Source organism: Anomalospiza imberbis, chromosome 4, assembly GCF_031753505.1.
Source record: "Anomalospiza imberbis isolate Cuckoo-Finch-1a 21T00152 chromosome 4, ASM3175350v1, whole genome shotgun sequence".
Classification (NCBI taxonomy): domain Eukaryota; kingdom Metazoa; phylum Chordata; class Aves; order Passeriformes; family Viduidae; genus Anomalospiza; species Anomalospiza imberbis.
The window spans coordinates 29,585,411-29,612,802 of NC_089684.1; the positions used below are offsets into that span (position 1 = coordinate 29,585,411).

A 27,392-nucleotide genomic window follows, 5' to 3' on the forward strand; every position below is an offset into this window, starting at 1 on the left:
GCAGCTCATGCCCCAGTACCCACCCTACCAAGGCTCCACAACTTTCCCACATCACTTCATTCAACAGTGGATGGATCCAGTAGCTACCCTGGGAAATGCCAGTGGCCCTTCCTGCCTCCCACAGACCCTACGTCATCCTGAGGAAGAGAAAACCACACTAAAGAACCCAACCCAACTGTTAAAAAAAAAAAAAAAAAACAAAACAATTGAGCAAAAAATTCAAAACAAACGCAAAAATACAAGCAAATAAGCAAAAAAGGAAATGCACAGAAGTATTCCCTTTTTACCAAAATTCGAGGCACCCTCTTCAAAAATCAAGTTTTCCTGTAGAGGCTGACACTTTTTTTATCAACTCTACCACATGGAGAATTTAATCTACAAAAACGGGCATTCAGGTAGCTAAGCTTCCAGGTAAAACATTTGATGGAGGAGCTCTTTCTTTTCTGAACAATGTTTCTTTAGTTATTTTCAGTTTTTCAAAACCAGGTAACTTGACAATGGCTTCAATTTCAGTTTTCAGATCCCTGAAATGCACTGGAACTGCTGCTGCTTTTGAAGTCTTATGCCTTGGGGGAGGGTGGGGGGAATATTACCTTGTAATTTCAGGTACTCAGAGAGGTTCAGAACAGCATGTGCCTCTTAGCAAGGCCCCCTATCCTTCTTACACCAGGCACTTGACAGGAATGAGCCTAAGGAAGTCCAAGCAATAGCAGTACAAAAGAAAAATTATAAGATCAACAGGAAGCTGTGTATCTTGGTGCAGTCCCTGTAGTTCTGCGGCCAGGAAATTGCACAAAGGAAAGGATGAGAGCAGCGGTGAGATCAGGCATTTGCACATCTTCCAAGCTTCACTCCTACACTCACACCCCAAGTCCAAACCCATTACACACATCACTTTGAAGGCAGGTTGCCTATGATTTTTGCCATGGAAGGAACAGTTCTATTTTTCTAACCAGCAGGTCAGGAACCTCTCAGCTCCAGGAGCCCGTTTCCACACCATCCTGCAGGCACTGCAGCACGGGGTGGGGAGACATCTCCTACTCTGTGTGTGTGTGTGTTTGTGTGTGTGTGTGTGTGTAATTCCTCTGTCTGTCAAATGGCTCGGACTCCAGAAGAATGCACATCAAAACACATCTTCAAGCGCACCCAGGTCTTCAGGCCCATCTCAGCTGAAACAAAGAGAACTTACAGCAAAATCTAAATAAAATAGTTAATATTTTTGGCCAAAGCACTGTCCTGCTGTCACACGGGGCTAGTATTTTTCTATTAAAGTGGGATTTTCACATGCAGGAACTTGCCACTGTCTCCTTTCAAGATTATGTCACCTTCCAGTTTCTTTTCCCCCTCTATCAGCTTGGTGAGGAAGCCCAAAGTTATCAAATCCCTTGGTGCCCTTCCACTTGACAGCCTCCTCTTCCCCTGATATTCAGAAATGCTGAGAGGGGAGGTATTTTGAGCTGCACCAAATGCATAGCTGGAAATGCCAACTAAAACACTGCTGTAATTCTGATGTGTGATGCACAAAGACCTCTGCTTTGGGAGATGTTTCAAAATTAAACACAGTGTCCAGGCTAACTCATAACTGTTTATTGTAAATCACTCAAGAGTTTACACATCATTAATGGCAAAATAACACTTTTAAAACACCTGCTGGATGAAAGACAGAATAAAGACAACTCTTTTATATTATATGGCATCATTTGAAAAACAAGAAACAGAACAAAAAAGAAACCATTTTATTTTTTCCCCACTTTTGCATCTTTCCTGAAAATATCTGGGCCTGAGTCTCAGTTATCTTGAGATCCCTGCCTTGCCCAGGGTGTGGGGCTGTGTGTCTGGGAAGTAGGCACTCCCTCTCCGAGAGACAAGGCAGTGACAATTCTTTATAAATGAAAATCATGCCCTCTATCTTCAAAAGTGCTCCAGTGCTGACAGTACAAAGCCTCTCTCCTGCACTGGCTAACATCTAACACAAAGGGCTATATGTCCCATTAAATCCACATGCCTTCTTTTTTTTTCATAATTTTTTATCTCTTTAAAATTTTTTTCTTTTTTTTTTTTTTTTAGTTAAGCAAGGCAACTGTTAAAATTCAGAAGCTACATAACTGTCTTTATATTTTGCTCAGAAACCAATGGATGTTGCATGCAGCTGAAATATTAGTACAGGCTCTGACTTAGATAAAGGTCAGTTTTCTAAGACCCACTAGTCAAAGGCAGAAAAAGAAATTAAGAGGCCTCTTGTGCAAAAGGAGCTAAAATATGCATGCATCGATGGCCATGACTGATTAGAATATGACTTAGGTCTCCAAACATTGAAACCGAAGCTTTATTTGGCTTAAGACATGGTTGAGCTCCATACATTTACAATTACAATGTATATGTGACAACAAAGGAACCATCTCAATATAGCATTAGTTGGTATTTTGGCCTGTATAGAGACTAATCTTCAACACAAAAGCCTGCTCAGCAATAAATGGTTTTCATATTTAGCAAAGACAGCAGTGCACTGGGCTGGCTAACAGGGCTAACAAAAAGAAGAAAGCAGGTTTCCAAACTAACATCTAACTAAACTGAGGGTGATTTTCCCCCTTGGACATACTGTTTTTCATCAGGGGTGTTACTGTCCTTTCCATGAGTATGCAGCTGACACAGCACACTGGGCCCTGCCCCATCCCCCCGAAAGATGCGCCTCAAAACCTTACTGGATTAGCAGTAGAAACAAAAATCTGCCCTAACTATGCTTGGAAAGGACAGTTAGTTCCTTCAACCTGCCAACATTTACCATGAACAAGCAAATTACAACAAATCTCAGACATGAACTACAGTGACTAAAATCAAATCTCTCTCCCGCTTAACTGCAATATTAAATAATATATAACATTTTTACACTTAATAGTCTTAAGTTCAGACATAAGACAGCTAATAAGGAAAGAAAAAAAAAAGAAAAGGCTGTGGCTGAATCAATTCCTGGGGAACTAATTCAGCCCAACCAATCCGAAAGAAAAAAATAATTTTACCCAGAGGTAAACCCACCACAGGCACGGGGTTGTGCGTGCACACCCAGCCAGCCACGCGGACAGCAGTGCTGGCACAGCGAAGCGTCACAGCTCAGGCACTGCCATCCCCAGTCCTTTCCTTGCGAGCCTGGATCATCTCCTTCGGAGCCTGCTTGCGGTCAGTGACCAACCCCAGCCAAAACATGAAGTCAATGAACCAGGTGGTGGGGTTGAACTTCAGGCCCAGCTCACTGGCTGAGTAGTCAAACGGGAAGGTGTGGTGGTAGTTGTGGAAACCCTCACCTGAAAAACAGAGAGGGAGTTTAAAGACCACATGGCTGCCACTTTTGTCAACACAGGAACACAGGCAGGACACTCCAACATCCATTGCCCAAGTCTTGCATCTAATGGAGGCTATGCTCCTCCCCAGTAGGAAGGGGAATGTCCCACACCTTATGCTCAGGGAAGAAAACCAGAAGTGCTTCAAGAGGGGAGACACACAACTGAGTCAGAAGTGGGGTCAGTCACTTCTGCTGCACTATCTGCTCAGCAGAACTTGCTAGGTGCTAACCCAGAGACCACATGATGTTATTTCAGCGTAGCACCATCAGTAGAACACAGGTGCCTTCCTCTAGGATGCACAACCTCCAGCCTCCTCCAAACCCTGGCTCCAAGCGGTGTCCCAGGCACCCAGCGTCCCCACCAGGGTGAAAGAAGATGGGACATCACTCTGAGTTGGCAGAGCTGTGCCCAGGGCTGCAGCACTCACCAATGGCTCCCAGGGTGACCAGGGTGTTCTGCCTGGGGTTGATGTTCTTGTCGTAGGGGCGGTTGCCGTACATGTGGGCGGCGCTGTTGACCAGCCAGGTGACGTTCAGGGAGATGGTGTACCGCAGGATGGAGGCCAGGAAGTAGGCGTTCCACAGGCTCTCGCCCCACAGGTACCACGGCACGACGGTGGGGATCACAAAGCACATCAGCACAACTGAGCTCTTGTAATACCTGCGGGCGTTACAGGGCGAGAAGGGGAAAAGGAATGCAAAGTATGACCCGTCTTGTTCATCCCCCTAGGACAGGCTTAAAATAGACCCCTGCTTTTGTTGAGTTTTCTGGAAGGGATGAGGAAAAACAGAGTTTGGATTTATTAAACAGTTATTAAAACTTTGCGTTCCCTGAAAGTATTTTGGATAGGAAGAACTGTCATTTTTATTTGACAAAAACAAACAAACAGCTTTCAATCAAGATCCACAGAGGTCTGGAAAAATGCTAATATTAGCACTATTTTTGAAAGGAAAGAAGTTTTCATGAACACAGTTCTTACCTGTAACACATGAGCTAGTTTTGATCATCTTGTGCATGAAATAAATCAACCTGTTGCCTTGCAAATTCTCTGCTTGATGTATTTTGTTGTTGTTTGGAGGTTGTGCCTCACATCCTGGGCTCCAGAAGGAGATCTGCAGCTCTACAGCTACACCAGCCACAGTGAAGAGGGCATTCCTCAGCTCTCTCATAGAACTCAATTCTCACTTACCTGAGCTAAGGCCCTCCAAGCAAACAAGTTCCCTTTCTTTGCTCCACCAAAGATAACAAGTAATTTCCCACTCATATGACTGACTTCTGATAAGGTCAGAAGTCTGACCTTATCAGAAGTCTGAGGTCAGAAGTCTAAGGTCAGAAGTCTGACCTTATCAGACTCTCATCAGTTCAAGGCCAGATTTTAAGTAGAGCTGGAGGAGAAAAATACTTTCCAGTCCAGAAAACTCCTTCAAAGGTCAAAGCCTCTACCACTCTGGGGAAATAGAATAAAATATGAAATCAGCTTATCAGGCACCAATTAAAACTATCCCGCCAGAAGGAAGAAGCCCAGACAGAAGTCTTTGTTGAAGATATGAAATCTCCCATCTGAACAAGCATCGGAGTACATTGTCTTCCTTTGACTGAAACATCCACCTTGGAGTGAGAAACCTCCTTACCTGGAGTGATGGGAAATCAATGCCTCAACACGGGCCTGGGGAACACCGCTGCTTTCACCACACTAAAACTTTGTCACGGAGACACTTCACCTGTGAGCTCCTCTCTCCCATCAACTGCAGGATTATTCCTCCCTGATTCACAGAGGGTAGGTTTTGCTGTCAGTTGTGCCTGGAGCAGCACTATGATTTCAACTGAAGTGATGTGGTTTTAAACTGACTGAGTGGTGCCTTGTCCACAACTCAGCAGCACCACTAAATTCAGCAAAGCTAACAATTTGGCCTTAAAACAAAACATGTCAAGAAGGATTTATTATGATTCTTAGTGATTTATTATGATTCTTAGTGCCTGCTAGTTTTTCCACGCTGCCAAAAAAAAGCCCCAACACTGCAACCGTGTAGAAAGGAGAAACCCAAATTCTGGGCAAAGGACTAAGTCCTAAATCCAAATCCAAATCCAGAGCAAAGGCATTTGCTAAGACAACTTTCCTGAAGAAAACACACTTCTTCACTGGACAACCTCTGCAGCATGACCAAAGCAGTAAAGCCTGCTTTTCATGGGATGCTGTTGTTGTGGAAAAGGTAATAATCAAGAGGAGCTGCGGCAAACTGCAAGGAAGCTGTTGCAAAAAGGCACTGCCAACTGAGGAACCAGTGAAAGAAAGCAAACATGGAGGGAAATATTCCTCAGTCCTGGAAGATTTCCATTACAAGGGTAATTTTTTTGCCTTAGAGAAATCTGTGCGCTAGCAGAAAAAACTCTAATTTTTAGACTTAACTGACTGCTCCCCTCACTCAGAAAATACACAGAAATGGCCTTAAGCAGTTTTCCAAAGTGCCTGGATGAAATGCTTGCAAGCAGAAAGTCTTCTTGTACCTAAAACACAGGTACTCACAATAGAGCATAAAGGATGTTGCTCCATTTCCAGCTCTCACAGACTGTAGCAAAGTCAGCTAGGATTCTGCTAATTCCCAGTGGAGATAATTAATCCTGTACAGAATGGCAGTCTTGGGAGAGGTGGCACTTGGCCTGCACTGGCTCAGGGGTGCCAGAAATGACTTTGCAGAGTGAAATGTGCACTTCTGTATTAAGGCAATTAGAGATTGCAGAGTTTTCTCCTGTGATCAAAGAAGAAGGCCAAGATCTGAGCAACTTCTTCCACAGCTGCTTTCATAACCAGCCCTGGCTTTTTGGGAAAGCAGAGGCACAAGGACAGGGCTCACTGCTTGTGCCACAGAACCTGTGAGGACAGTCAGCAAGTGTCAGCCACATGGGGAAAGGCATCCCAGCACCTGCAGTCACTGTGGCAGGGATATCTCGGGGAAGAAAAGGGAAAGATGAAAACAAGGAATGAGCCACAGCCAGACCGCCAGACAGGAGGATCTCTCCACGCCCACCTCACAGCAGGGCCCAGAGCTGGCACTTACTTTCTTTGGAACCTGACGACAGGGTCATCCAGCAGGTCAGTGAAATCCAGTTTCCTGCCCTTCTCGATGACGTCGCGGTGCTTGCGCACGAAGAGCCAGCCGATGTGGGAGAAGAAGAAGCCCCGGCGGGCGTTGTGCGGGTCCGCGTCCGTCTCCGAGTACTTGTGGTGCACGCGGTGGTCTCGGCTCCACTCGTAGATGTCGTTCTGCACAAAAAATACGGGGGGGTCAGAGGAGAGGGGCCAGGCACTACGACCTCCATTCCTCCCACACATGATAACAGCAGCAAGCCCTTCTCTGATGCTCCTCAATGTTGGGGAAGATGAAATAGGAAAACCTTATAAATATGATTGCCTGGCAAAAGATTTGGAAAATACAGACATTGAGATGAGAACTAGATTTGAAATAGCAAACCTTGACTACTGAATAACTAGAAAACAATAGTATAGCCAGGCTGAAAGCAATCCCCCCTTCTGATTAAACAATGCCCTTTACCTGCAGATAGGTCCAAAGGTCAAATGGAATGCTCTGTCTCACCCCCCAATGTATGGTTCATCCCACACCTGTGACCCTCCCCTGAAGTATCAGGTATCTGTGACCCCATTGGCCCAAGTCCTGTTCCAGCCCACCTTGAAGCCCCCTGATAAGGTGTGCCCGAGGGACCGGAAGCTCTCTTGGACCTTCCTCTCTTGGACCTTCCCCTGGGACCCTCACCTGGAACCCTTGCTCCCTCTCTCTCCCTCTCCCTCTCTCCCTGGGCCTGCCACGAGTTGCGCCTGGCAACTCCAAGCAGGGCCTTTCCCCCTTTTAATAAACCACACTTTCTAAGACCTGACTTCAGAGATCTCTCATCCATCCAAACCGTCCTGGAGATCCGTGCTCGCTACACCTCAAAAAAGTTGTTGACTAAAACCATGGGGAGTTACCATCATCCATGGTAAAACCATGTTTTAAAACCATGTTAGTCAACATAGAAAACCATGTTGACTAAAACTGATGGGAGTTACCATCATCAGTCTGCCTTGGGTGTCTGAGGATGGGCTGCAGGGACTGGGTACATACACTGTTATTTTAAGACTGTGCTATGGGGCACCTTGTATATTTATTTTCAGTGGACTACTGTACAGAGGCTCTCAGTTCTGGCATCCTCTTTCTCAGCTGGTTGCAGCTGGTGCCTTCCAGGCACAAACACAGCATTGAAAATGGGACAGAGCTTCTGGATCACTAGAACCACTGTTGTGAACAACATGACACTGAAATGCCTTATGGCTGTAAATGGAATCATGTGGACTGCAGGGAGGAAGGGATGGACCACAATTTCACACTTGGATCCATAGAGACTTTCTGAGTTCACTCAGCCAAAGGGATTTCAGCCTCCCAGTTTGCTCTGCAGGATGCCCTGGTTGGATGCACTGGACTAAACTGGTGACTTTTGCCGTGGTGCTGAGCTATTAGTGCAGGGCACTGTAAGCACATTCAGCACTTGCAAACCTCAGGCCACACACTCATCTATTAATTTAATTGCTCAACACCAGCACCAAAATGTGGAAATGTCATTTAATGCCCAGATCCACAGGAGGGTGAACTTTAATCAGAGAGTTCTTAGCAGAGGTTGCTAGTTCCATCTCCGCATGGTTCAGGAAATACCCAAGGAAGGAAAGGCTTGGGTTACTTTTAGGAACAGCACCCACAACCACCAACCACAGCAGCTTTGCTCCCAGTAGAACTGAACAAACTGATTGCAGTGTCTCTGAAGTAGGAACAGGACACCACCCATCTGGGCACTGAATATACCACAGGACACAGCAAGCACAGGATAATGAAACTGTGTGCACCTATATTTTGTGGGGCAAAAGCCCTGTGCTGAAAGCATTGCAGAAATCATTGCTCTTTCTTTCAGCTATCAATGGTTCAGAGAAAGCACTGAGGGGATTCTGGGAACAACTGCAAAGAGCAGCTAAAGAATCCAGCTCAATTGGCTCCTCATCCAATTTCAACTTTGCAAAAATGCTCTCTGCCTGCAAGAGCACACCAGGGACAAGTGAGAAGCAAGAGCCCCAGAAAGATCTCAGCTCCACTGCATTCAGTTATGCTTAGCACTTTACTGTTGCCATGTAGTGAACACAGTGATGCTGGGAGTGGGCTGGGGGTGAGTGCTGCATTTTTCTGCAGCACTGACACATCTAAACCACTGAGAGGAGGCAGCAAAGATCAGCCCCTTGCCAGTGCTCCATTGTGCTGCACCTTAACTATCTCACTGCATGAGAAAACAAAGTAAACTGCAAAAAAGCAAAGGAAGTCACCCAAGTCTTCAGTGAGAACAAGGGGAGACTTCTACCTTCCTACAGAGAAATCAAAAGAAATGAAAACCTCTACACTGCTTCAAGTGGCTTCAGTGGGAATATCCATATGACTGGAAAATGACAATATTAAGTCACTTAAAAATAAAACAGGGTTATGCAAGAAGCACACTTAGAAAAGGTCTTCTTTCTTAACCAGAAATAATTTTTCAAGTGAGACTATTGATCAGTTTGTCACAAGAGCACTTGATAAAGTCATTTGTGGGACAGCAGATAACCAGAAAAAGCAATGATACTGTGAGAAATTAACTTGGCTTTTCATGCCACAGCAAATGCCTGCAAAGCTGGTAAAAAAAAAACATGATTCCCCAGATGAAAGGGTTAGGAAGCTGTGAAACAACTGAATTGCATCTAATTAAAACCACAAAAGCTAAGACAAAATAAAGGCCTGAGGCCAGCACTGTTGACAATAAATACACCATGAACTGGAGCACAGCATGTGTAAATGTGCTCTGAGTGTATTATTAGCATCCAATTTTCAAGAACACATCACTTTTGATCAAGTTTCAGGTAAACACAGGTGTGAAATCCCTTCTGAAGCAGAAAGCAACAGCATCATGCTGTGACAGTGATGCAGCCACGAGGTTTCATTAGCAGGTCCCTTAACAAACCTGCAGAGTGAAATGTGCCAATGGGCTGGGCTGTGTGACAGTCTCTGTGTACTGACACAGATTTCCACACCACCCCTCCTGCTGTGTCCAGCACAAACACAGATTGTGCCACAGAGATGAAACCAGCACAGCCCAGCTGAGGTGCTGGAACTTAAATGCTAGGAGATCAATAAGCCAGGCATTACCTATGTCTGAAACAGACAAGTGACAGCAAGAAGCAGAGTCTTTCAAAATTATGAGAGTTTCAATCTAGATGGAGAGAAGAAACACAGCTCAGCATGCTCCAATCACAAAATAACCCCACATGGCAAAAGGGGCTGCATCTGATGGTATTCCAGAGGAACTACAGCATGTCACAGCCCAGACAGTATCAAGCTAAAATTCTACAGCAGTTTCCTTCCCCTGCCCTTCAAGAATTCTGAATATTTCCTCCTCATTTACCATCAAGGGATGCTGTATGCATCTCCAATGCTACCTCTTCCTCCCACAGTCAATGTGAAGGAGATGGACCTGAAAACTCATCACTCACTGTCCATTTGTGGTGGTGGAAACAGCCTTTACAGGCAATGGATGTCATGGTAATTAGGAGCAGGCTTCAGATTCAGAGTGGGTAATTTGGCCTTTCATCTTATTTCTGATATGAAGGGCACAAAGGTGGCTTGAAGCTACTTTGAAGTACTTCCCTGCCTCAGAATCCCAGTGTCCTCAGACAAAAGCAGTGACGAGCACAATGCAGCTGAGAGCAAAATCCATAGCAACAGGGGAGCAGAATGCAATGAAATCCCTGTGTGCAGGCTCACTGCAAACAGCTCTGCACATTCATTTAAATTACTTGTGAAAGATAAGATCAGCTGTGTAACAGGGAGACAGTACCAGGGGCTTCTCAAAACTCCAGACAGTTGTTAAACACATTGAGCAAAGGGCTTGTAAAGCTCCCCAAGGAACCAAGCAGCAGATGGAAAATGGCTCAGAATAAAGAAAGGCTATAGTCAAAATGGACACATTTCCATTTTCAAGCAAAAGCATTGTGCTCTTTGTAATGTGTAGAGGGGCTAACTAATTAATTCTTTCCACCTTAAAAAAAAAATCAAAGATGATAAATGAGAAGTACAGAGGTAGATAAAGGGACTCTTTTCATTTTCTGTCAAGGCAAATGAACAGAAAGTCAACCAACTTTCTGTTCAAACCAACTAGATTGAAAGGGAAAAGATGAAAACTCAGGGCACAACACATACATGGCACTCAGTGCCACAAGGGGTTATGGCAGCCAAGCTCAATAAGTTTAATTTTAGTACAGGTAAGTTTAATTTTAGTGCAAGTTCCTATCTCTATCCTTGCCAGCCAGAGGAGGAACCAAATTCACACCGAGAAGATCCTGGTTCAGGGCTAACTCCTACAACCAGCTGGGTGTTACACAAGTGTTTCTGTGGTCTAGGACTGCCTACCAGCAAGTACAGAGCTAGTAACACACTTCTTCACAAACGTATTTGAATTTGGCTAGTGAAAAATGCTGCATAAAACAGAGATAAATTAAGATTGTGGAAGGATGCCTGCTCTCCTTTCTGGGCACAGTCTCCAACTGCCTGGATGAACAGATTCTTGGTTACACAGACACATTTACATCAAGTTGGCCCTTATAAAAGTCTTCATGTTGTCCTGTGAAGTGTGGGGCCTGACCTGTGCCACAGATCAGTTGCTGGGGTGCTGAACCTCTGATTTGATCACGTTCAGCTTGGTCCTTATGCAATTAGTGCTCCTGGTCTGCCTAGTGCACATTGTTACGTGGGTGGTGAGAGGGGCTCTGCATCCCCTGAGCCAGCAGAATGTGTTACAGCAAATAAATGTCTTTCTGCCAGTTTTTTTTTTCTTTCTTTTGCTTTCTCTAAGCTGAGGAGATCCCTGCACAGCAGAGAGAGCTGCCTGGAGGCCAAGAATCTGAACAAGCAACACAAGCTCACCTGGAAAGCCATGGAGTTAGCTGCAGCCAGAAAGATCCTCAAAGGCAGCTTGGCTTTGTAGGAACGGTGGCTCCACAGGCGATGCGCGCCAGCTGTCACGCCCAGAGCCGTCATCAGGAAACAGAAATATGCTGAAAGACACAAAAACAAAACACAGGGTGTACCACGGGGCCAACTGACACTCCTTGTGCTCTCTGTGGCGTAAAGATGCTCCTTGCCCTGCCTGCTAACGCCTGCAGGGTCACTCTGGAGATGAGGCTGGGCAGACAGAAGGTGAGGTTCTCAGCCCACCTCTGTCTCACAGACTCTTTGCCTAAAGAGGACAGGCTTATTTTGCAAGCGTAAAATTAAAACGAGAGCGGATTCAAATATTAAAGAATATTACAGGACAGTTTCAAATCGATTTACACCATCTGCAGCAATGTGTTGCTTAGCCAGGGCTCCCTGCCACCCTACACACACAGACATGTTTTGGTTAAAACAGCCTATTTCAAATACCTAAGCAGAGTTACCAGAACAAATAGGGAAAATGAGATCCCCAAAAAGGGGTTTTGTATGTGTGTCTGCACAAGAGTCTGTCCACCAGGGAGCCCTGTTAGACAGGCAGTGGCTTGACAGGAATTCACAGTCTGCTTTTCCTGGTATGTAGTGTAAAACATTTTTCTTTGCAAAAAGAAAACAAATGTGTATGTAGGAGTGTGTCTACTGTGTCCCTCTATCAACTCCCAGCTCACAGTGCTTGAAATTGCAGAATCTGAGAGAAAATAGAATGGAAAGATATTTGGGAAAGTAACAGCAACCATATTTCATGTTGATTGTCACCCCTGCAGACTGAAGAAGCAAATGGACTTTTTACACTCTGCTGGTGGATCCATCAAAAACAGATTTACCCAAACTGCTTGCCATTATGTCTATGGCCAAAATCCCTGTCATCTCCTGTACAGCAAACCAAGGCCTTTCTCACAAGATGCAGCAGACAGCTAAAGTCAGAATGGTCCCAGTAAAGATGATGCCTCTCTAAAACCTGCTTTGGGTGCCATCACTGAAGAGATAATTCTGATTTTTCAGCAGGCTGAGTGCTCATGGTACTCCTAGAAAAGGCTCATTTTTGCAGTTATGTCGAGTCCATTGAAGTCTAAAATGAAATTAAAATTTCCACTTACCTGAAGAGAGCTACAGAAATGAACTAAAATCATGCATTCTTTCTGCACATTATCTATAGATATTGCTGAATCTACAGATTATTCTCAGATCAGTAAAAATGCTGACATCATAACTCCTCACACTCCAGTCTCCACTGAAGAGTTGCAGTTCTTGCATATGCCTTGTTAGAGCAAGGATTTGGACTTCTATGAAATTAGGGAAAACATAACCTACCATTTGCTGTGTGTGATGTTGAGCTGTGCAAAAACATCACTAAATAAAGCCTTCCAAGTCATTCAAATGACTGTAATTGTGGGAACAGATCTGTGACACACAGAATACTGACATTATCCAGCTAACATAAAAATATTAAGGTTGGACTCCTGAATCATTACAAGAACATATTTTCTGTGGGCTTTATGACTAGTTAACCTCCTGCTAGTCATGGGCTGAAATCTCCCATCTTCAGCAGTTTCTTTGCTTCCTTAAAGCACAAGGGGGCTTTTCTCCTGCTTCAAAGCAACAAATCATTTAATTGACCAAGTGCTTCTCAAGGGCACCCATCCAGCTTAATCATGAATGATTGCTTAAAACAAGAATGAAAGATAAATTAGTGAAGTGAGACATGTGACATTAGGGTTGATTTCACCTCCCTTCTCTGTCCTGTGTAAGAAGGAGGCTGTGTGGTAGGTAATAGACCATATGGAATATCTGCACTGAACACAATCAGGGACAACCCTCTCTGGCCCTTTCCAGCCCCCCAGGGACGTGCCAGCCCCAGCCCACTCCTGCAGTGCTCAAGTGATCAAGGAAACAGCTGGGGCTCATACCCACGCATCATGCCTATTTTTTGGCTTTGCAGAGGAGGAATCACAAGAGCAGGAATCTTCCTAATATAAATCCTGAGGGTTGAAACATCCCCAGAAACAAACAAACAAAATTACTCAGGAGGCTCAGTGTCAGAGCAGAAACAGATCCTGTCAGCCAAATGCACTGCTTGGTGATAGCAAGTTTTGTGATTCTTACAGCAGTTAGGGTGCCCGAAAATAATATTTGACCACTAATTCCCAATGTATAAACAGCCAAGATGACAAATATTTACCATGTAAGGAATAGGTCTCAAGCTCTCCTTTGCAGAATAAATTAGGATCTCAAACCAAAAATCAGACTACTGACTATTTATTATATATTAATAATGTACAGCTACAGTATCTATATAAGAAAATACTGTTTGCTTACCTGTCCTATTTTTGGGGATAAGAGTGTGTGTAGGGGGTGAACATGTCAGTGAAACACAGAAGGATTGCAATGTGGAGCAATGCAGCCAGTAAATAGCAATGCCTCCTTATACTGAAAACACCCTCTCAGAAATGTAGCTGAACAGGCTTCCCAAGTAATAAAGAGTAAATAATGTTTATTGCAGAAAAAAAGGGGGGGGAAATAAAGCCACAAGAAAAGTACCAATTAACAACCTGGAATTCATACAATTAATGTTATATTTCTTTTTAATTTAGTGGGATAGCTAATGCACAAAGAGGAAATTGGTAAAATAGCCAGATGTGTCCTCTACATGTTCTCTAAGGTTGAGACAGGAGCATTTCTGATCAGCTCACTTGACAGAGCACAGCATAAGCACAACAATTCAGAACTGGAGCAGAGGGAGAACCACTTAAAAGAGGGAACAAAGAGGAAGAGTGGGAAGTGAAAACAGCAGGTAAACCTGTGCAAAAGGACAAAAGAGAGACCCAGAGCATGGGGACAGGGAGAGGATGCAAGAGAGACAAGACACATGAGGTTAAAGTACCGTGCAGGCAGGGAGCTGGCAGGTTGCTAGGCTTCCAATACACTGTGCCTGTGCACAGATGCTTTTTATGGGAACATGCCAGAATCAATAGGCAGAAGATTTTTATTCAACATTCTTATTAATGACCTGAAACAAAGGCAAACAGCATACTAATTACAACAGTGGATGATGCTATATTTGGAGCAGCAGTGAGAGAGCTAAAAAAACACGGAAGGATCCATGCAGAAATAGGGAAAGAAGGGCTCAAAGTAAAGACAAAGCAAAGTAATGTCGTTTGGGGAGCAGTAATTGGAGACAGGGATCTGTGATGAGGATAAGAAGCTTGGGGAAGCAGGAGCCTGAAAGGAAGATCACCAACAGTTCATAAAGTATTCCCAGTGGGCCATATGATAAGGCAGCACGACATCAGTGTGATTTTGAACAGCAGGCACAGAGGTATCATCTCACTGTCAGACAGAAGTAATGAAAACTACACCAGATAAATAATTTAGAAATGGATGGCAAATCAACAACATCAAACATTTGAGCCACCTTTTGCAGAACAACTCATTATGCCCATAGCTGAATTTCTGGAAAAGCTTTGCTAAGCCCAGTGCCAACCTCTTCTGAAAATCTCAGTAGCCAGGGAAATGGCTTCCTATGAAGATATGGGGAGATGCTGCCACAGCCTGTATCTACAGGCATCAGGAAATCATCCTCTGATCTTAGTAGTTTCTTAATTTGGAGCAGATCTCACCCCCTGAAAATCTCATTTCTGTTTTATGCTAAATATCAAAATTAGAACAAGTTCTGTTTCTGAAACCTGGGACCCCATTAGAAAGATATGTATTTATTGTTTGTGAATCCAGCACATTACAGATTGATTTTGACTTTTATCTCATTATAAAAAAAAAAACCTAAATCAACCAAAAGAAGATGCTCAGCAAACACTGGGTTCACTCTGTATATCTGAACAGATAATTCTTGCTCCTGAAAGCAAGGAGATGACTGGACATCCTTGTTCAGCACAGATGACAAGGAGACACTATAGGATAGCAACTATCCACACGTTACCAATGTCAAACATAACCCAGTTAGATGGAGCAAATCACAATTATCTCAGAGGGACAATACATCAGACAGGAAAATAGAAGCAGTGAAACAAAATCAACTGCACGTTCACAATAGCACTACTGTCAACACACAAACCATCTTTAAAATACAGAATAATGTCACACAGCTGTTCCCATGGGGTGGCAGCACACGGAGCCTGGCACCAGCTCACATCAGTGGCTCCAATCCCTGTGCATGGATGGCAGGGACAGGAGGGACAGCAGGGAAGGGAATCAGCCCTTGCCAGACTCACTGCAGGCATCTCTTCCATGTGGCTCCCCGTCCCTTCAAAAGGACTTGAACAACTGCAGCAAGGTGACTACTCTGAGCCTGGCACATGCCTGGAGAGCCACCACCCTCACAGTTTGCTCTCTGTGAGGTGTTCCAAACACAGAGCCCACCACAGCCCTATTTTCTGAACACACTTTGGGACCAGGCAACTTCTGCGAAGCTTTGAGCTTGTTTGCATGTCACAGCATGTAAGAAGCTTTTTTCTGGTTCTGGAGCAGACTTGGTTTTAAGTCAAGTGATGACACATCTTACATCAGCCAGGACTGGGGTGCATTACATCAATGGCAGCAAGCTGAGAAGAAATTCCCAGTCTCTGCAGTACCAACAATGGAGAAAAACATGTGGGGGGAAGTGCTCACCCCTTCAAACAAGAGAGATGGCAGGCCTTGTGAGATCAGAGCAGTGGCTCACCTAGCCACATACGTTCTTCTGACAAGGGTAAGGGGAGCTGCTATGCAGAGGAGACTGAATTAAAGAAGAATTACAAAATTAATTAAAAAGGAAAAAAAAAAAGACAACACAGGCCAGCTATTGCACTAGCACTGCCTGCACACTTCAACTGGTGTGGACTTCAAGATGTGACATTTTGCACAGAGAGTACGTGAAAAGTAATTACCAGGCCAAGTAATTACTGGAGGCTGTCCCAGAATTGTTATCACACTTGCTCTGACCAGGAGGGTGACAGACCTTGGGTCAGGATAGCCACCAAGGGTCAGGGCCTTGGTTTTATGTCTTGTTCTGAAGACATCAGCCCCATTTACTCCTGTGCTGGCTACTGCCAACCCCCTGATGCAAAGGCCTGCTCACAACCAACCCACAGCATTATTTTGTACATGCTCAGGGAGCTGTTCCTTCAGCGGTGAGCTCCTTTAGCTCTTCTACTGCCATCTTTTTGGGGACAGCTTCAGAAGCACACAGCACTCTGCTCTGATGGATGTCCCACTGCTGGGTCAAGACACTCCCAACACTGTTCAGCCTAGAAGGTCTGACACATTCCCAGGCCCAGCCTGAAGTTACATTCAGAAAAAGCTTACACATTTTTACAAACACACTGTGTCTCCAGCAGTTCAAGGATCAGGAGGCAAGATCCCACAGATACAGGAGGGAGTAATTTCCTCAGATGTGAGTTCTAATCACACTAATGGCAAAGGAAGCACATCTTTTGCTTGGGTAACTTCCAGTGATGATTTTTTCCTTTCTAAAAATTAAATTACATCTGCATATCTTGTATCTGCCTTCTCCTCCTCACTTGGTTTTTGCTGTTACTCAGTGGCAGATTTAGGACTAATACCACCAAATCAGGGCAAGTACTTCCAGTAGTGCCAAGTGATGCCTAACTTCATTCCCACTGAAATTCAGGGCAGCACTGCCACCCATTTCAGCAGCTGCACCATGCCTGATCTCTTCTGAACTCCTAAGACATCCTCCACTTCACTACACACACAGACAGAGGTAGAAGATTCTCTTCTGATTCAACATCAGGGCTCAGACCAGATAATTTTGTGGTGTCTCGCATGCTCTTTTATGCTTTCATTAGATAATGTCAAGTTTGGGGATATACTTTCTTAAAATGCCATGTCTGCCATCAGAATGGAAAGTTTTCCTACCCCAAATCAGGGCAGCAGTCTTTCCAAACACCTCAGTTAAAAATGCTGGTTGATGTCACGCACTGCACCAGTGGGAGGGACAGGGTCACCATGCAGCATTCTAACATGTAGATTAGATATCAAGTCCCCAGTAGATATCTCTATGCTAAACTCCAGGGAAACCTTGGATATCTCTTCCTTCACAGCAAAGAGACACCAGGCAGCAGTAACATATCATTTAACTTGCAGCATCCTACTAAAAAAGCCTTATTTCCTGACCTGGAACTACATTTATTAAGGAGGAAGAAATTTTCACCATAGTCCCTAAATTGCTGCCAAGAAGTGAAGTTGAATTAGTGCTCTGGCCCTGGGGTCTCTGGGAAGGAAAGACTGCTCTGCTAGCCAACCCTCTGTTCACTGAGCCCTGCTAACTATCAAAGGCTGGCATCAAAAGCTCCTTGGGCTGGATTCAAGTGAGCAAATGAGAATTAAAAAGCACTGGCGTGCAGCAGCACCAATTCCCTGGGCCGCCCACCATGCGGGTCATGCCAGCTCTCACAGGGAGCCGTGCTTTCCCGTGGAGAGCAAACATGTGAAATCCCAGGCCAGAAAGTTTCATCTAAAATTAGATCTCCACATCCTCTGAGCTACTCTAAATTGAGCCAAGAGAGACAGAGGTAAGAGGAAGCACATCAAAGCAAAGGGCAAGTAGTTTCAGAGCTGCAGAGAAGATGATTTCTGATGATGCCCTGCTCCTGCCCCTTTGTACCGTGGTGGAGCTCCAGGAGAAGCCATCTATCACATCCCCTTGGCCCTGCCATCACCAGCTCATGAAATCCAGGCTGCCTCTGCCTGGATGCACATGCCTGCGTATGCATTTTCAGGAACATTCCCCAGAGCCAGCACTTTTGGCTGAGTATACAAAAGACTTTATTCCGGTTGGAATACCAGAAATGTTCATATTGACAGCTGCAGCCAATGTGACATAAATAAAGCCAACAGAGCAATGGAAATCGTGGCTGACAGCATTTATTCCAACCAATGCTAGAACTCCCCTAGGAAGGAAATACAGATTCCCTGGACTCACCAGCAACTGAAGATTGCCTTAAGATGTCGAACAGCTTGCATATATTTTTAGATCAAAAGAGAAGGCTGGAAGATGCTTTAGCTTCTCTGAAATTTTTGATGCTTATGTGTAGCCTGTCTCGGCTCAGCTGGGTCCTGCATCATCACAAAACCATGGGCAGATTTCACTTCTCTCCTAGTGACCTCACTGCTGTCCTCAATCTGCACACTGACTCGGGCTCTGGTGGGTTTTAAGCGCTCTATAAATGCCAAGACAGAATAAATGCCAATTTTACCTCTTTTATTCAGGGACTGAGTAAAGAAATAGCACGGTTAAGACATTAGCACAGCACTCCAGAGTCTTGCATTCAGCCAGCAGCTCTGCCCTGAGGAAGAAGGTTTAGTTATTTTTTAGTTATTTTTAAACATCCCTGCCCAAAAAGGGACAAAGGCAAAGCTTACCCTGTGCAGAACCAGGTACATGGCAGGGGAATGCCCTGCTCTGACCCAGTGCCCTCACTATGACCACTGAAGCAGAGATCTGATGGGTTTGACTTTTCAAGACTTCACATTCCAGATGATGTTTCCTTCTGTAGCACTGCACCTTGCCTAGATGTTTTTTGTCTGCTCCACTTGTATGCTATCAGCTGCTGAACGTCTTCCTCCCCCTTCCAAAACCAAACAGAGCTCAGAGCAAAACCTGTTGCAAAAAATGGCCTCTTCCAACTTTCTCTCCTGGCAGTTTTAGCCTCAGAGCTGGGCTGCAAGTGCTAAGCCTCATTAAAATTAGAAGGCACAAGCCCCCTGCACCCAACAGGTCAGTTAGCCAGAGCTGTCAGGTTGAAGGATGGTGCCAGGGCAGAGGAAGAGACCTTGTGTGTGGGCAGGCACTCACCTGGTGATTGCTCCCCACACTGCCCCAGTGACTTCTCACTGTCCCTCCAGCACAAACGGCCCTGTCCCAGCCCAGCTCTGCTCCTCCAGTGAGCTCTAGCACTCAGAACATCATATGAGACACCACTATCCAAAAATGCCTTGAGAAAGATCCTCCAGAAATCCCCATCCCCTGCTGTTGAGGCCCCTGCACAAGAGGGATGGCAGGCACACAATTCCCCATGACAGCATCACAAACAGCCTTCCCCTCTGTTTCACATCAGCTTTGCTTTACTTAGCACAGTAATTGTTAATGTTTCACTCTCCAGCGGGGCAGCACATTTTATTGTTAGCTTACATGGTAAAAATAAAATTTGATTACAAGAAATTGCTTGGCTTCAATTATAACATCAGTGTTAGTTACAAGTGCAACTGTGACTGCAGGGAGGGTAGGTGGAGTTGCAGAGATGAGGAACCACACTGATTTCAGTGCAGTAAGCCCCTTGAGACTTCTCCTGCAGAGAAGTCCATCCTGACTAACCCACTGAAACTCCTCAGAGCCTGTATTTTGCCATCCCCACCTGCACATGTAAGCAAAGATAAAAAGCTAGAGCCAGAAATCCCTGATGACTCCCCAGAGCTGCCTGCACCAGCTCAGGGACTGAAGGACAATAGCTAAAGAAGGCACGTTATGCTTTTGTGGCCTTTGGCTGGGCTTTTGTGTGTTTGCCACAGCCAGCTCTGGGGGTGCCAACAAACTTTCCCTTCAAGGGGCTGCTTCACAGGGATGCCTCTCCCTCTCCCAAGCCCATGATGCAAGGGGGCAGCCCAAATGCCAACAATCCTGCCAAATTCAGACAGGGAGTTATTTCTACCTTTACTGGGTCCAGCTGTCATCTCTGCCCTCATGACACAGATCAAAAGGAAAGAGTGCCTGAGGTTCTTGTGGCTTGGCTGGTCAGAGAAGCCCAGCAGTGCTTTGTGCTGGGTGAACATCCCAATTTCAAGCACACACAGCTTTGCTGCTCACTCATCCATATCCACTGTAAGAACTCTTCAGGAGTGCCTTGAACCCACTCCTGAGAGCAACAGGACCAAAGGTCCATCACACACATCCAAGGCTCAGCACACACATGGAATTTTTTCCCCATTCCTGTGCTCGCAGTGACCACGTGATGTGCAGCACACAGGACAGAGGGAAACAACACAGGAGCACCACCAATGCACTGGGGATGAAATCAGGGTAAGGAACAAAAACACATACTTACAGCTGAACACTGTGACAGACAAGACCTTAAGGAACCACCTCCAGCAATAGTTAAACAAGAGAGGAGTGAACACTGGGGAAGGGAAAACATCCAACAGGCAGGAGTGTCTTCAACAGATCATCTCAGAGCAGGATTCTGGAACAGACCCAGGAGCACTCTGTGACTGCATCCATCCATACCTATTCCATGAACAGGCTGTCCAGGGAAGTGGTGGAATCTCCATCCTTAGGTGGATTTAAAAGGTGTGAAGTTGTGGTGCTTAGGGACATGATTTAGTGGTGGACTTGGCAGTGTAGGCTAATGTTTGGTTTTGATCATCTTGGAGGTCTTTTCCAACCCAAGTGATTCTGTGATGCTGTTCTATCTGTGCATTATGTGAGGGTGTGTTCCCAGTTTTACCATGGACACGGAGCTCAGACCTTTCCCAGACATGTTACAGCCACTCCCAGATCCGGGGTGCATGCCATTTTTAAGGAGAGAAACACTGTTTGAGAGAAGACTTTGTTCTTCTCAGAGATGATGAGAGTTCAGCTTTTGATGCCAGGAGGGAAGGAACAAGCCAAGAATTTGGCTGTAAAGAGTGACAGCTGTATAACTACGTTTTCAAATGGGCCAGGGGAGGAAATGCCAGTCCAAAACCTCTCTGGAGACAAGCAGGGCTACTCCCCTGGGCAGATGTGCACCTCAGAAATGCAATTAACCCCGCATCTAGTGAGCCAGCTGCTGTCTTGAACTGCTGAAAGCATGGTGGAGCTCGGGGCTGATGGACAACAAGGCCAGCCTCCTGTATTCCACAGAAACCTCCCAGAGCTGCTCTCTGCTCATGGCTGGGACTGTTCTGGCAGCCAGCAAACAGGAGATCAGTGTGGGGAGTAAGGTGAGGAAAGGTCCTTCTGTTCATTAAGACCTTCCCACCAAGTATCCAAGATAAATGCATTTGTTCCCTATTTCTGACCCAAAACCTCACCTACAGAAATCCCCTGAGCACAACCACTGTCCAGGCCACGGGGGAGCATAACCACTCTCCAGAGTGGCAGCAGGAGTGACAGAGACGTTTCCATCAAATGTCTCCATTTCACTGGGTATGAAACAGGGACAATATTTGCAGTCTCCTTCATCCACAGAGGTACCAAGGGGAACTTCCCTGGGGCTAGGATTGTTTTATTTACAGCTGTCTGTGCAGAGATTCCAACGCTGTGCGTAGGAATGGTTTCAGACTAAAGCCAGTTAATAACCAGAGAGCCAGCAGGTGGCACTCAAGAATATCCAAGACTCTGGAATCATGCAGGACCAATAAAACTTGCATCTGCAGTGCACAACAGCAACCTGTGCCTCATTACATAGGTGTGCTGCCTATCAGCAGCCTGAGAAAGAGGCGATAACCTGAAGTGCTAAGGCCACAATTGCTTTAATCTCCTTTATTGAAGGGATCCAGGCATCCCAGGCAGGATCCAGACTCTTGCCTGGGAGCAGCTTGCTTCTCAGCAGGGGTGCAGCTGGGCAGCACCGCTGCTCCCTCTGCGCTCCCAGCCAGCCAGCACTCGTGCACGGGGGAAAGCTGAGGATAATCATGGCAAAGGGCCTGCCACGGCTGAACAGGAACAATCTGCAGCTCTCAGGAGCACTAAAACATCTCCTAAACGCTGCTAAAACAACAGCAACAGGCCTCCCATTAGGGCAAGGCCATCCTCCTTCCCAAGCCCAGGCTCTGGCAAGGCACAGCAGTGCGAGACATCCACTCCTCCCTCATGCAGCTCTGCCAAACACATCCACGTGATTTGGGATTTCTGGGTGGCAATGCTCGCGCAGGTTTTTAAAGTTGTTTCAGCAGCCTGAAATTAAAGGTTTTAAAGCAGGTAAACAGCTTAATCCCTTTTGTGGTGGCTCTATTTCCTAAAATTAATTTGGCTACTCACAAGCCCTCTGCAAAGACCTTTTTCCAAAGCACCTTTTTCCAAACAAAATCCAAGACAATCAAGTGATTCCCCCAGATGGAGTCTTTAAGAAATTACCATGAGCCCACCAAAAGAAACTGTGAGCAGCTGTTAGCATTGGGCCCTGCAGTGAAACATGCTTGGTACTTCTCTCTGTACAAGGATTTCAGAGTTTTTTAGTTTGCTTTCCTAAATCAGTTCCTCACTGGAACTGCTACAGGGTGGACCTGGCTGGAGCAAGGAGGTTGCTGGTTAAGAAGCATCATTTAATGGCACGTAACTGTCATAGGTGACCTCTGGAAGGTGGTGTAGCATGTCCAGCCCAGAAGAGGACATCAGTGAGCCACAGCCCCAGCTTGTGCCCTTTGCACAAGTTCATTCCTGGAAAATCTGCATGCTTGGCCCAGCCAGCCCCACTAGAAGCAAGCTGCTCCCACCCTGCTCATTTCCTCCTGGGATGACGGTGATGCCCCCCCTTCAAACCTCTGTATGGTGAGCACCAGGGGGAAGGCAGCAGGGTCTTCTCCACTCACCCCTACATCAAACCACAAGTCAGGCTGGCAAAGAGCGAGGCAGGGGAGCTCCCAGTGAGCCCGGGCTGCCGCAGCAGGGGACAGTCCACACCCGCTTGGCAGGTTCCATGGCTGTCCCATGGGCACAGCCCAGGGCTGCTCGATGCCTCGCACACACCATCTGCTGCCTCTCGGGTCAAGGCAGCTCCCAGCTCATGGAAAATTTTGACATGAGTAATTTCATTGTTTTTGTTTAGCTTGGACTGAAATCAAATTCCACAGAGACACCAGGATGGCCCTGAAAGCCTATGTTTTAACCAGCTTATCTGTACATCCCTTGAAAGATAATCCAATTCCGGGTTCTGCAGCAATTCACATCCCCAGTTCTGCACCACCCTGAGTGCTGTTTGGGATCCCTTGTGCAGCCCTAGCTTCATGTGGGGTGTGAGAAGCTGCAGCACGGGCCTCAAGGTGCTGGTGCAGGAGGCAGTGGGAACAGAGGATCACAGATAATCCTGAGTAAACAACCAGCTGAGCCTTCCTTGGCAGCGCTTTCCCATTGTCTATTATGTACAGCTGGACAAATGTCAATAAATTACCAATGGAAATAAGCCCTGGTGAGCAGGCAGCTTGGCTTAACAGCTGTTTTCTAGGTGGCACAGTGGCATTTCAGCTCCACTTTGCAATCGGTGCTGCATCAGCCGCCTCCGGGGGTGGGAAGGGAAGGAGGAAAGCAAGCCCTGCACAGAGGGAGGGTTTGTACCTGGCCTCCCTCAGGGGAGAACACAGTGAGAGTTGGATATCTTGGGGGAGGAGAAGGTAAAAAGCCAAGCAGGCAGTGGTGAGTCATGGGAAGCTGTGGCTTCCTGCCAGACACCACGGAGGTCACAGCCAGCACTGGCATCCCACTCCCAGCACACTTGCTCCTGCAGCTTATCCATGGGGGAGCAGTGGCGGGGAACACGGAGTGGAGCAATGCAAGGGCTTGCACAGGATCACTGGGAAGCTTCCTGAGTGCCAGGAAAGCTTGGGAAGAGAAAGAAAACCACAGAGGGATGCATGGAAGGCTGCAGCTCCTCCATCTGCACCCTTCAGCGTACACACATCGCCACACTACCTGACACTACTCTCATACCCGCCATCCAAGTTTGCCGGCGTGCCAGCCCGGCTCCGAAGGCTGGCTGGCAGCCAGCGCCCACAGAGAGGCAGTCTCACAGCTGATCTGCACAGGGAAGGAGATGTGGAGAACTGGGGAGGGCGAGGGACACGTCTGATTGACACCTATTCCTCCCAAAACAACTTCACTGCTTGGCTCCTTCCACACTGAAGTGAGGTGGGTTGTCAACTTCAGCAAGAGGCACCCTTTTTTATCGACCCTGGGTCGCTCAGAGGGATCTCAGAAACAGGTCACCAGCGTGACAGCAAGCTAGTTTGTCTGACATATTCTGCAGGAGAGTGTGTATTTTCACGTTGCTCAGCACCTCTGAGGGGAGCAGAGCTGGCAGCAGCCAGATGTGAGAGTGGCACGCAGTGTCCAGGACAGCTGGAGCCAGTGCACTCACTCCCTGCTGTGGAGCCCCTGTAAAAACCACCCACCAAACTCCCATAAAAACTCTGTGGTCTGCTCTTGGGTGGCTGTTAAATATAATTATGTCAAGAAATGAGAGGCTCTCACTTTCAGAGGAAAAGGCATTAAGCTGCAAAATCGTTGAGAACTGTTTATTATGTAGCATCTGTTTAATCTCCACCAGGAAAAAATACCTCGGAGGATGGAGGGCTGAATTGGTAACTCCATCCTTTGCCTTCAGCCTTGGGGATTTTTGTAATTAAGCACAGTGAAATCAGAGATGATTTCAAATTGTCTTCCTGGAAAGGCAAAACAGAAAAAGAAAGCCCACCTGCCTGCACACAACCGGACCTAAAAGGGTTGAAAGCAGACCACAGGCTGTGCATTCCAGCCACACAGCTCCCACAGGCTCTCCTGGTCTCCCTGATCACCCAGCTGTGGCCAAGATAAACTATGAAATCAGCCTGAACACAACCAGGAATAGGGAGGTGAGAGGAGTAGTGCTTACAGAAGGAAACTATGCAAACCACAACCACCCCACAAGCCTCTTCTGGTCACAAGCAAGCCGGGGGGGATTGTGCAAACCAGGCTGCCAGTGAAATGCAGGTGCTCTCCAGGGACCCAGAAACTGAGGATGGTAATTGATGGAAAGATTCATTTCCCAACTGCAAGCAGCAATGGTGGCAATTTCTGGGGGTTTAAGACAGACTGAATATCAAAAGCTGAACCTGTGAAAAAGAGATTTAGGACTTCTCCAAACAGAAGGAATAAGCCTGACTTCTAAAGCATTTAGCTGGGGCTTCTGAAGAGTCACCTCGACAGTAATGATTGCAGCCTAACAGCCCAAATTCCCTGCAAGTTCCTGCAGCAGAGACCCTTGTTTCCTCTGTATAAAAGAATCCCAGGGTGTTATATCCTCCACTTACCTCAAAGCAGGGTATTTATCCAAGAAACTGCATCAGCTGTAAACACCACTCAAGTTTTTACCCTCTTGGCCACCGAGATTTATATGAATCAATATACGGTTCTGCCTGCTGAATAGTGATGCTGACATTCACCATCTATTTGGTCTCACAAACCCTGACAAGCCTTGCACAATACTGCAGTGCTTCTATGTAGCATTTTCTCCCGGCATCATTCTTCTGTGGAGAAAAGAGGACCTCACCACTGTAGGATGGAAGAAAAGATGCTGTATTTCATATTCTCTTCCCCAAACCGAATCCTTGGCTTTTCATGCCTAGCAGGACAGACACTGCAAGCCATCTCTCCTCAGAAAGCACAGCCTGGTTTATCGTGTCTGTGACAGCACCTTATAGCACTTACTCGACTTTCACATCTTCCCTAATGAAAATTTGTTATCACCTTCCACAAGAAACAAACGAGGAGCTGATTTTCTACTCCAAACCGAAGCAGAAAAACACGGGTGTTCAGAAAGTAACACGGTAAAACAGCAAAGGGACGGCCAGCGCGTCCTCCCTCAGACCTTTAAACGGAAACACCAGCGCTTGACTGGGCTTTTTAACTGAAAACCCAGATAAATGTAACCGGAGGGAGAGCGCCTCCTGTTTCTACAGCAACCGAGGGCCCGGCGCGGCGCTGGCAATTGCATCCCGGGAGCGGCCGTGGGGGGGCTCGGGAACAAAAGCCACCGCGCCGGTAAACAGGGGACGGACACGGGGAAACCGAGAGGCGCCCGCTGCCCCGGGGTCGCGCCGCCGGCCGCCCCCGCCCCACCTGTAGCGCATCCCCGGCACTCACCCCAGAGCAGGGTGAGGATGTGCGCCCGCGGCACCAGGCTGAGCGCGTAGACGGCGCCCAGGTGCAGCAGCCCCATGAGCACCACGTTGCGCCAGACGATGGCCTGCCCGCCGCCCGCCGTGCCCGCCTCGCCGCCGGCCGCCCTCCGGGGTGCGGCCATCGCGCCGGCCGGGCGCTGGGGAGGGGCGGCGGCGGCCCCCGCGCAGCGCGGCCCCGCAGCGGCTACGGGCGGCCGGGACGCGCCGCCGCCGCATCTGTTGCTGCCGCCGCCGCCTCCATGGAGCCGCCGCGCCGCCGGCTGCGCCCCGCACCGCGGCGGGGACGGGCAGGGGGCGGCCGCGGGGACCGCATAGCGACAGCCAATGGTGGCCCCGGGCCGCCCGCTCCGCCCCGGCCGCCGCTCCGGCTCCGGCTCCGGCTCCGCCCGCGGCCGCCTCCCGGCGCGCCCCCGCGGCAGCGCGGCCCCGCTGCCCGGCCGCAGCGCTCACGCCGGCTCGCCGGAGACAAAGGTTCCAGTGGCGTTTAATTCTGGCAGGTCGTGCCATCAAAGTAAAAGATGCCGCCGGCGCTAGCGGGGTGCGGGTGTTGGAGACGTGGTGGGTAAAGTTTCCTGCCTGGGAGTGACAAGGTGGGCACTGAAAACAAGCACACAGACAGGCAGCAAGCTGTCGGCAGCGCACACCCGAAGGAAGAGCTGCCTCGCTTGGTGTTTACCCCGTCCCACTGCGGATGGAGCGGCATTGTTTTAGCGCTCCGGTGTGGTTTTGGGGGGCGGGGGCCGCCGCTCCCTGTGTTTCCCCCGCGCTGCCGCGACCTCCCGCTGCCAGCTGTGCCGGAGAGAAAGAATCCCGGGACACCGGGGATGCCAGGGTAGGCGTTGTCAATGGCAAGTTCACCGGTGGCACAAGGGTGGCCCGGAGGAGCGGCAGGCGGAAAGCAGCTCGCTGTTACTAGCGAGGTGCTTCACCTGCCGCGGAGCAAGAGCATCCTGCACAAGCAGCATACAGAGGGTTTGAGTCATTAGGTGGGAACCAGACACTGATTCCAGATAAAACGTTTGCTTGTGGCAAATTTTGTTTGGTGCTGAACGCTCCTGGGAGGACTGGAGGGAAGGAGGGATCGGTCCAGGAGTGCCAGCCGCCCTCTGCCCTGGCTGGGACTAGATTTGCCATGATT

At 47.4% G+C, this 27,392-nt stretch overlaps 1 protein-coding gene and 1 long non-coding RNA gene across 2 annotated transcripts; one reads left to right on the top strand and one right to left on the bottom strand.

The window, feature by feature from the left end:
* Positions 1-1,572: 1,572 nt before the first annotated feature.
* SCD5 (stearoyl-CoA desaturase 5) lies at positions 1,573-26,537 on the bottom strand. The gene is made up of 5 exons (XM_068187666.1): positions 26,217-26,537; positions 11,324-11,454; positions 6,395-6,600; positions 3,766-3,998; positions 1,573-3,299 (listed from the first exon to the last, which is right to left on the bottom strand). The coding sequence occupies exons 1-5, from the start codon at positions 26,374-26,376 to the stop codon at positions 3,109-3,111; spliced, it is 921 nt and encodes a 306-aa protein (XP_068043767.1). The 5' UTR covers positions 26,377-26,537; the 3' UTR covers positions 1,573-3,108.
* LOC137472519 (uncharacterized) lies at positions 3,997-4,722 on the top strand. Its single transcript, XR_010998244.1, has 2 exons — positions 3,997-4,621; positions 4,667-4,722. It is a non-coding gene; the product is annotated as an uncharacterized lncRNA (long non-coding RNA).
* Positions 26,538-27,392: the final 855 nt, after the last annotated feature.

What these genes read in the sequence shown, in the direction of transcription:
- SCD5 (XM_068187666.1), bottom strand. Translation starts at nt 26,376, where the DNA reads ATGGCCGCACCCCGGAGGGCGGCCGGCGGCGAGGCGGGCACGGCGGGC. An exon ending in CATCCTCACCCTGCTCTGGG is followed by an intron (nt 11,455 to 26,216) that starts GTGAGTGCCGGG and finishes TGTGTCTTTCAG; the next exon opens with CATATTTCTGTTTCCTGATG. An exon ending in CTAACTCCATGGCTTTCCAG is followed by an intron (nt 6,601 to 11,323) that starts GTGAGCTTGTGT and finishes TTTTTTGTGCAG; the next exon opens with AACGACATCTACGAGTGGAG.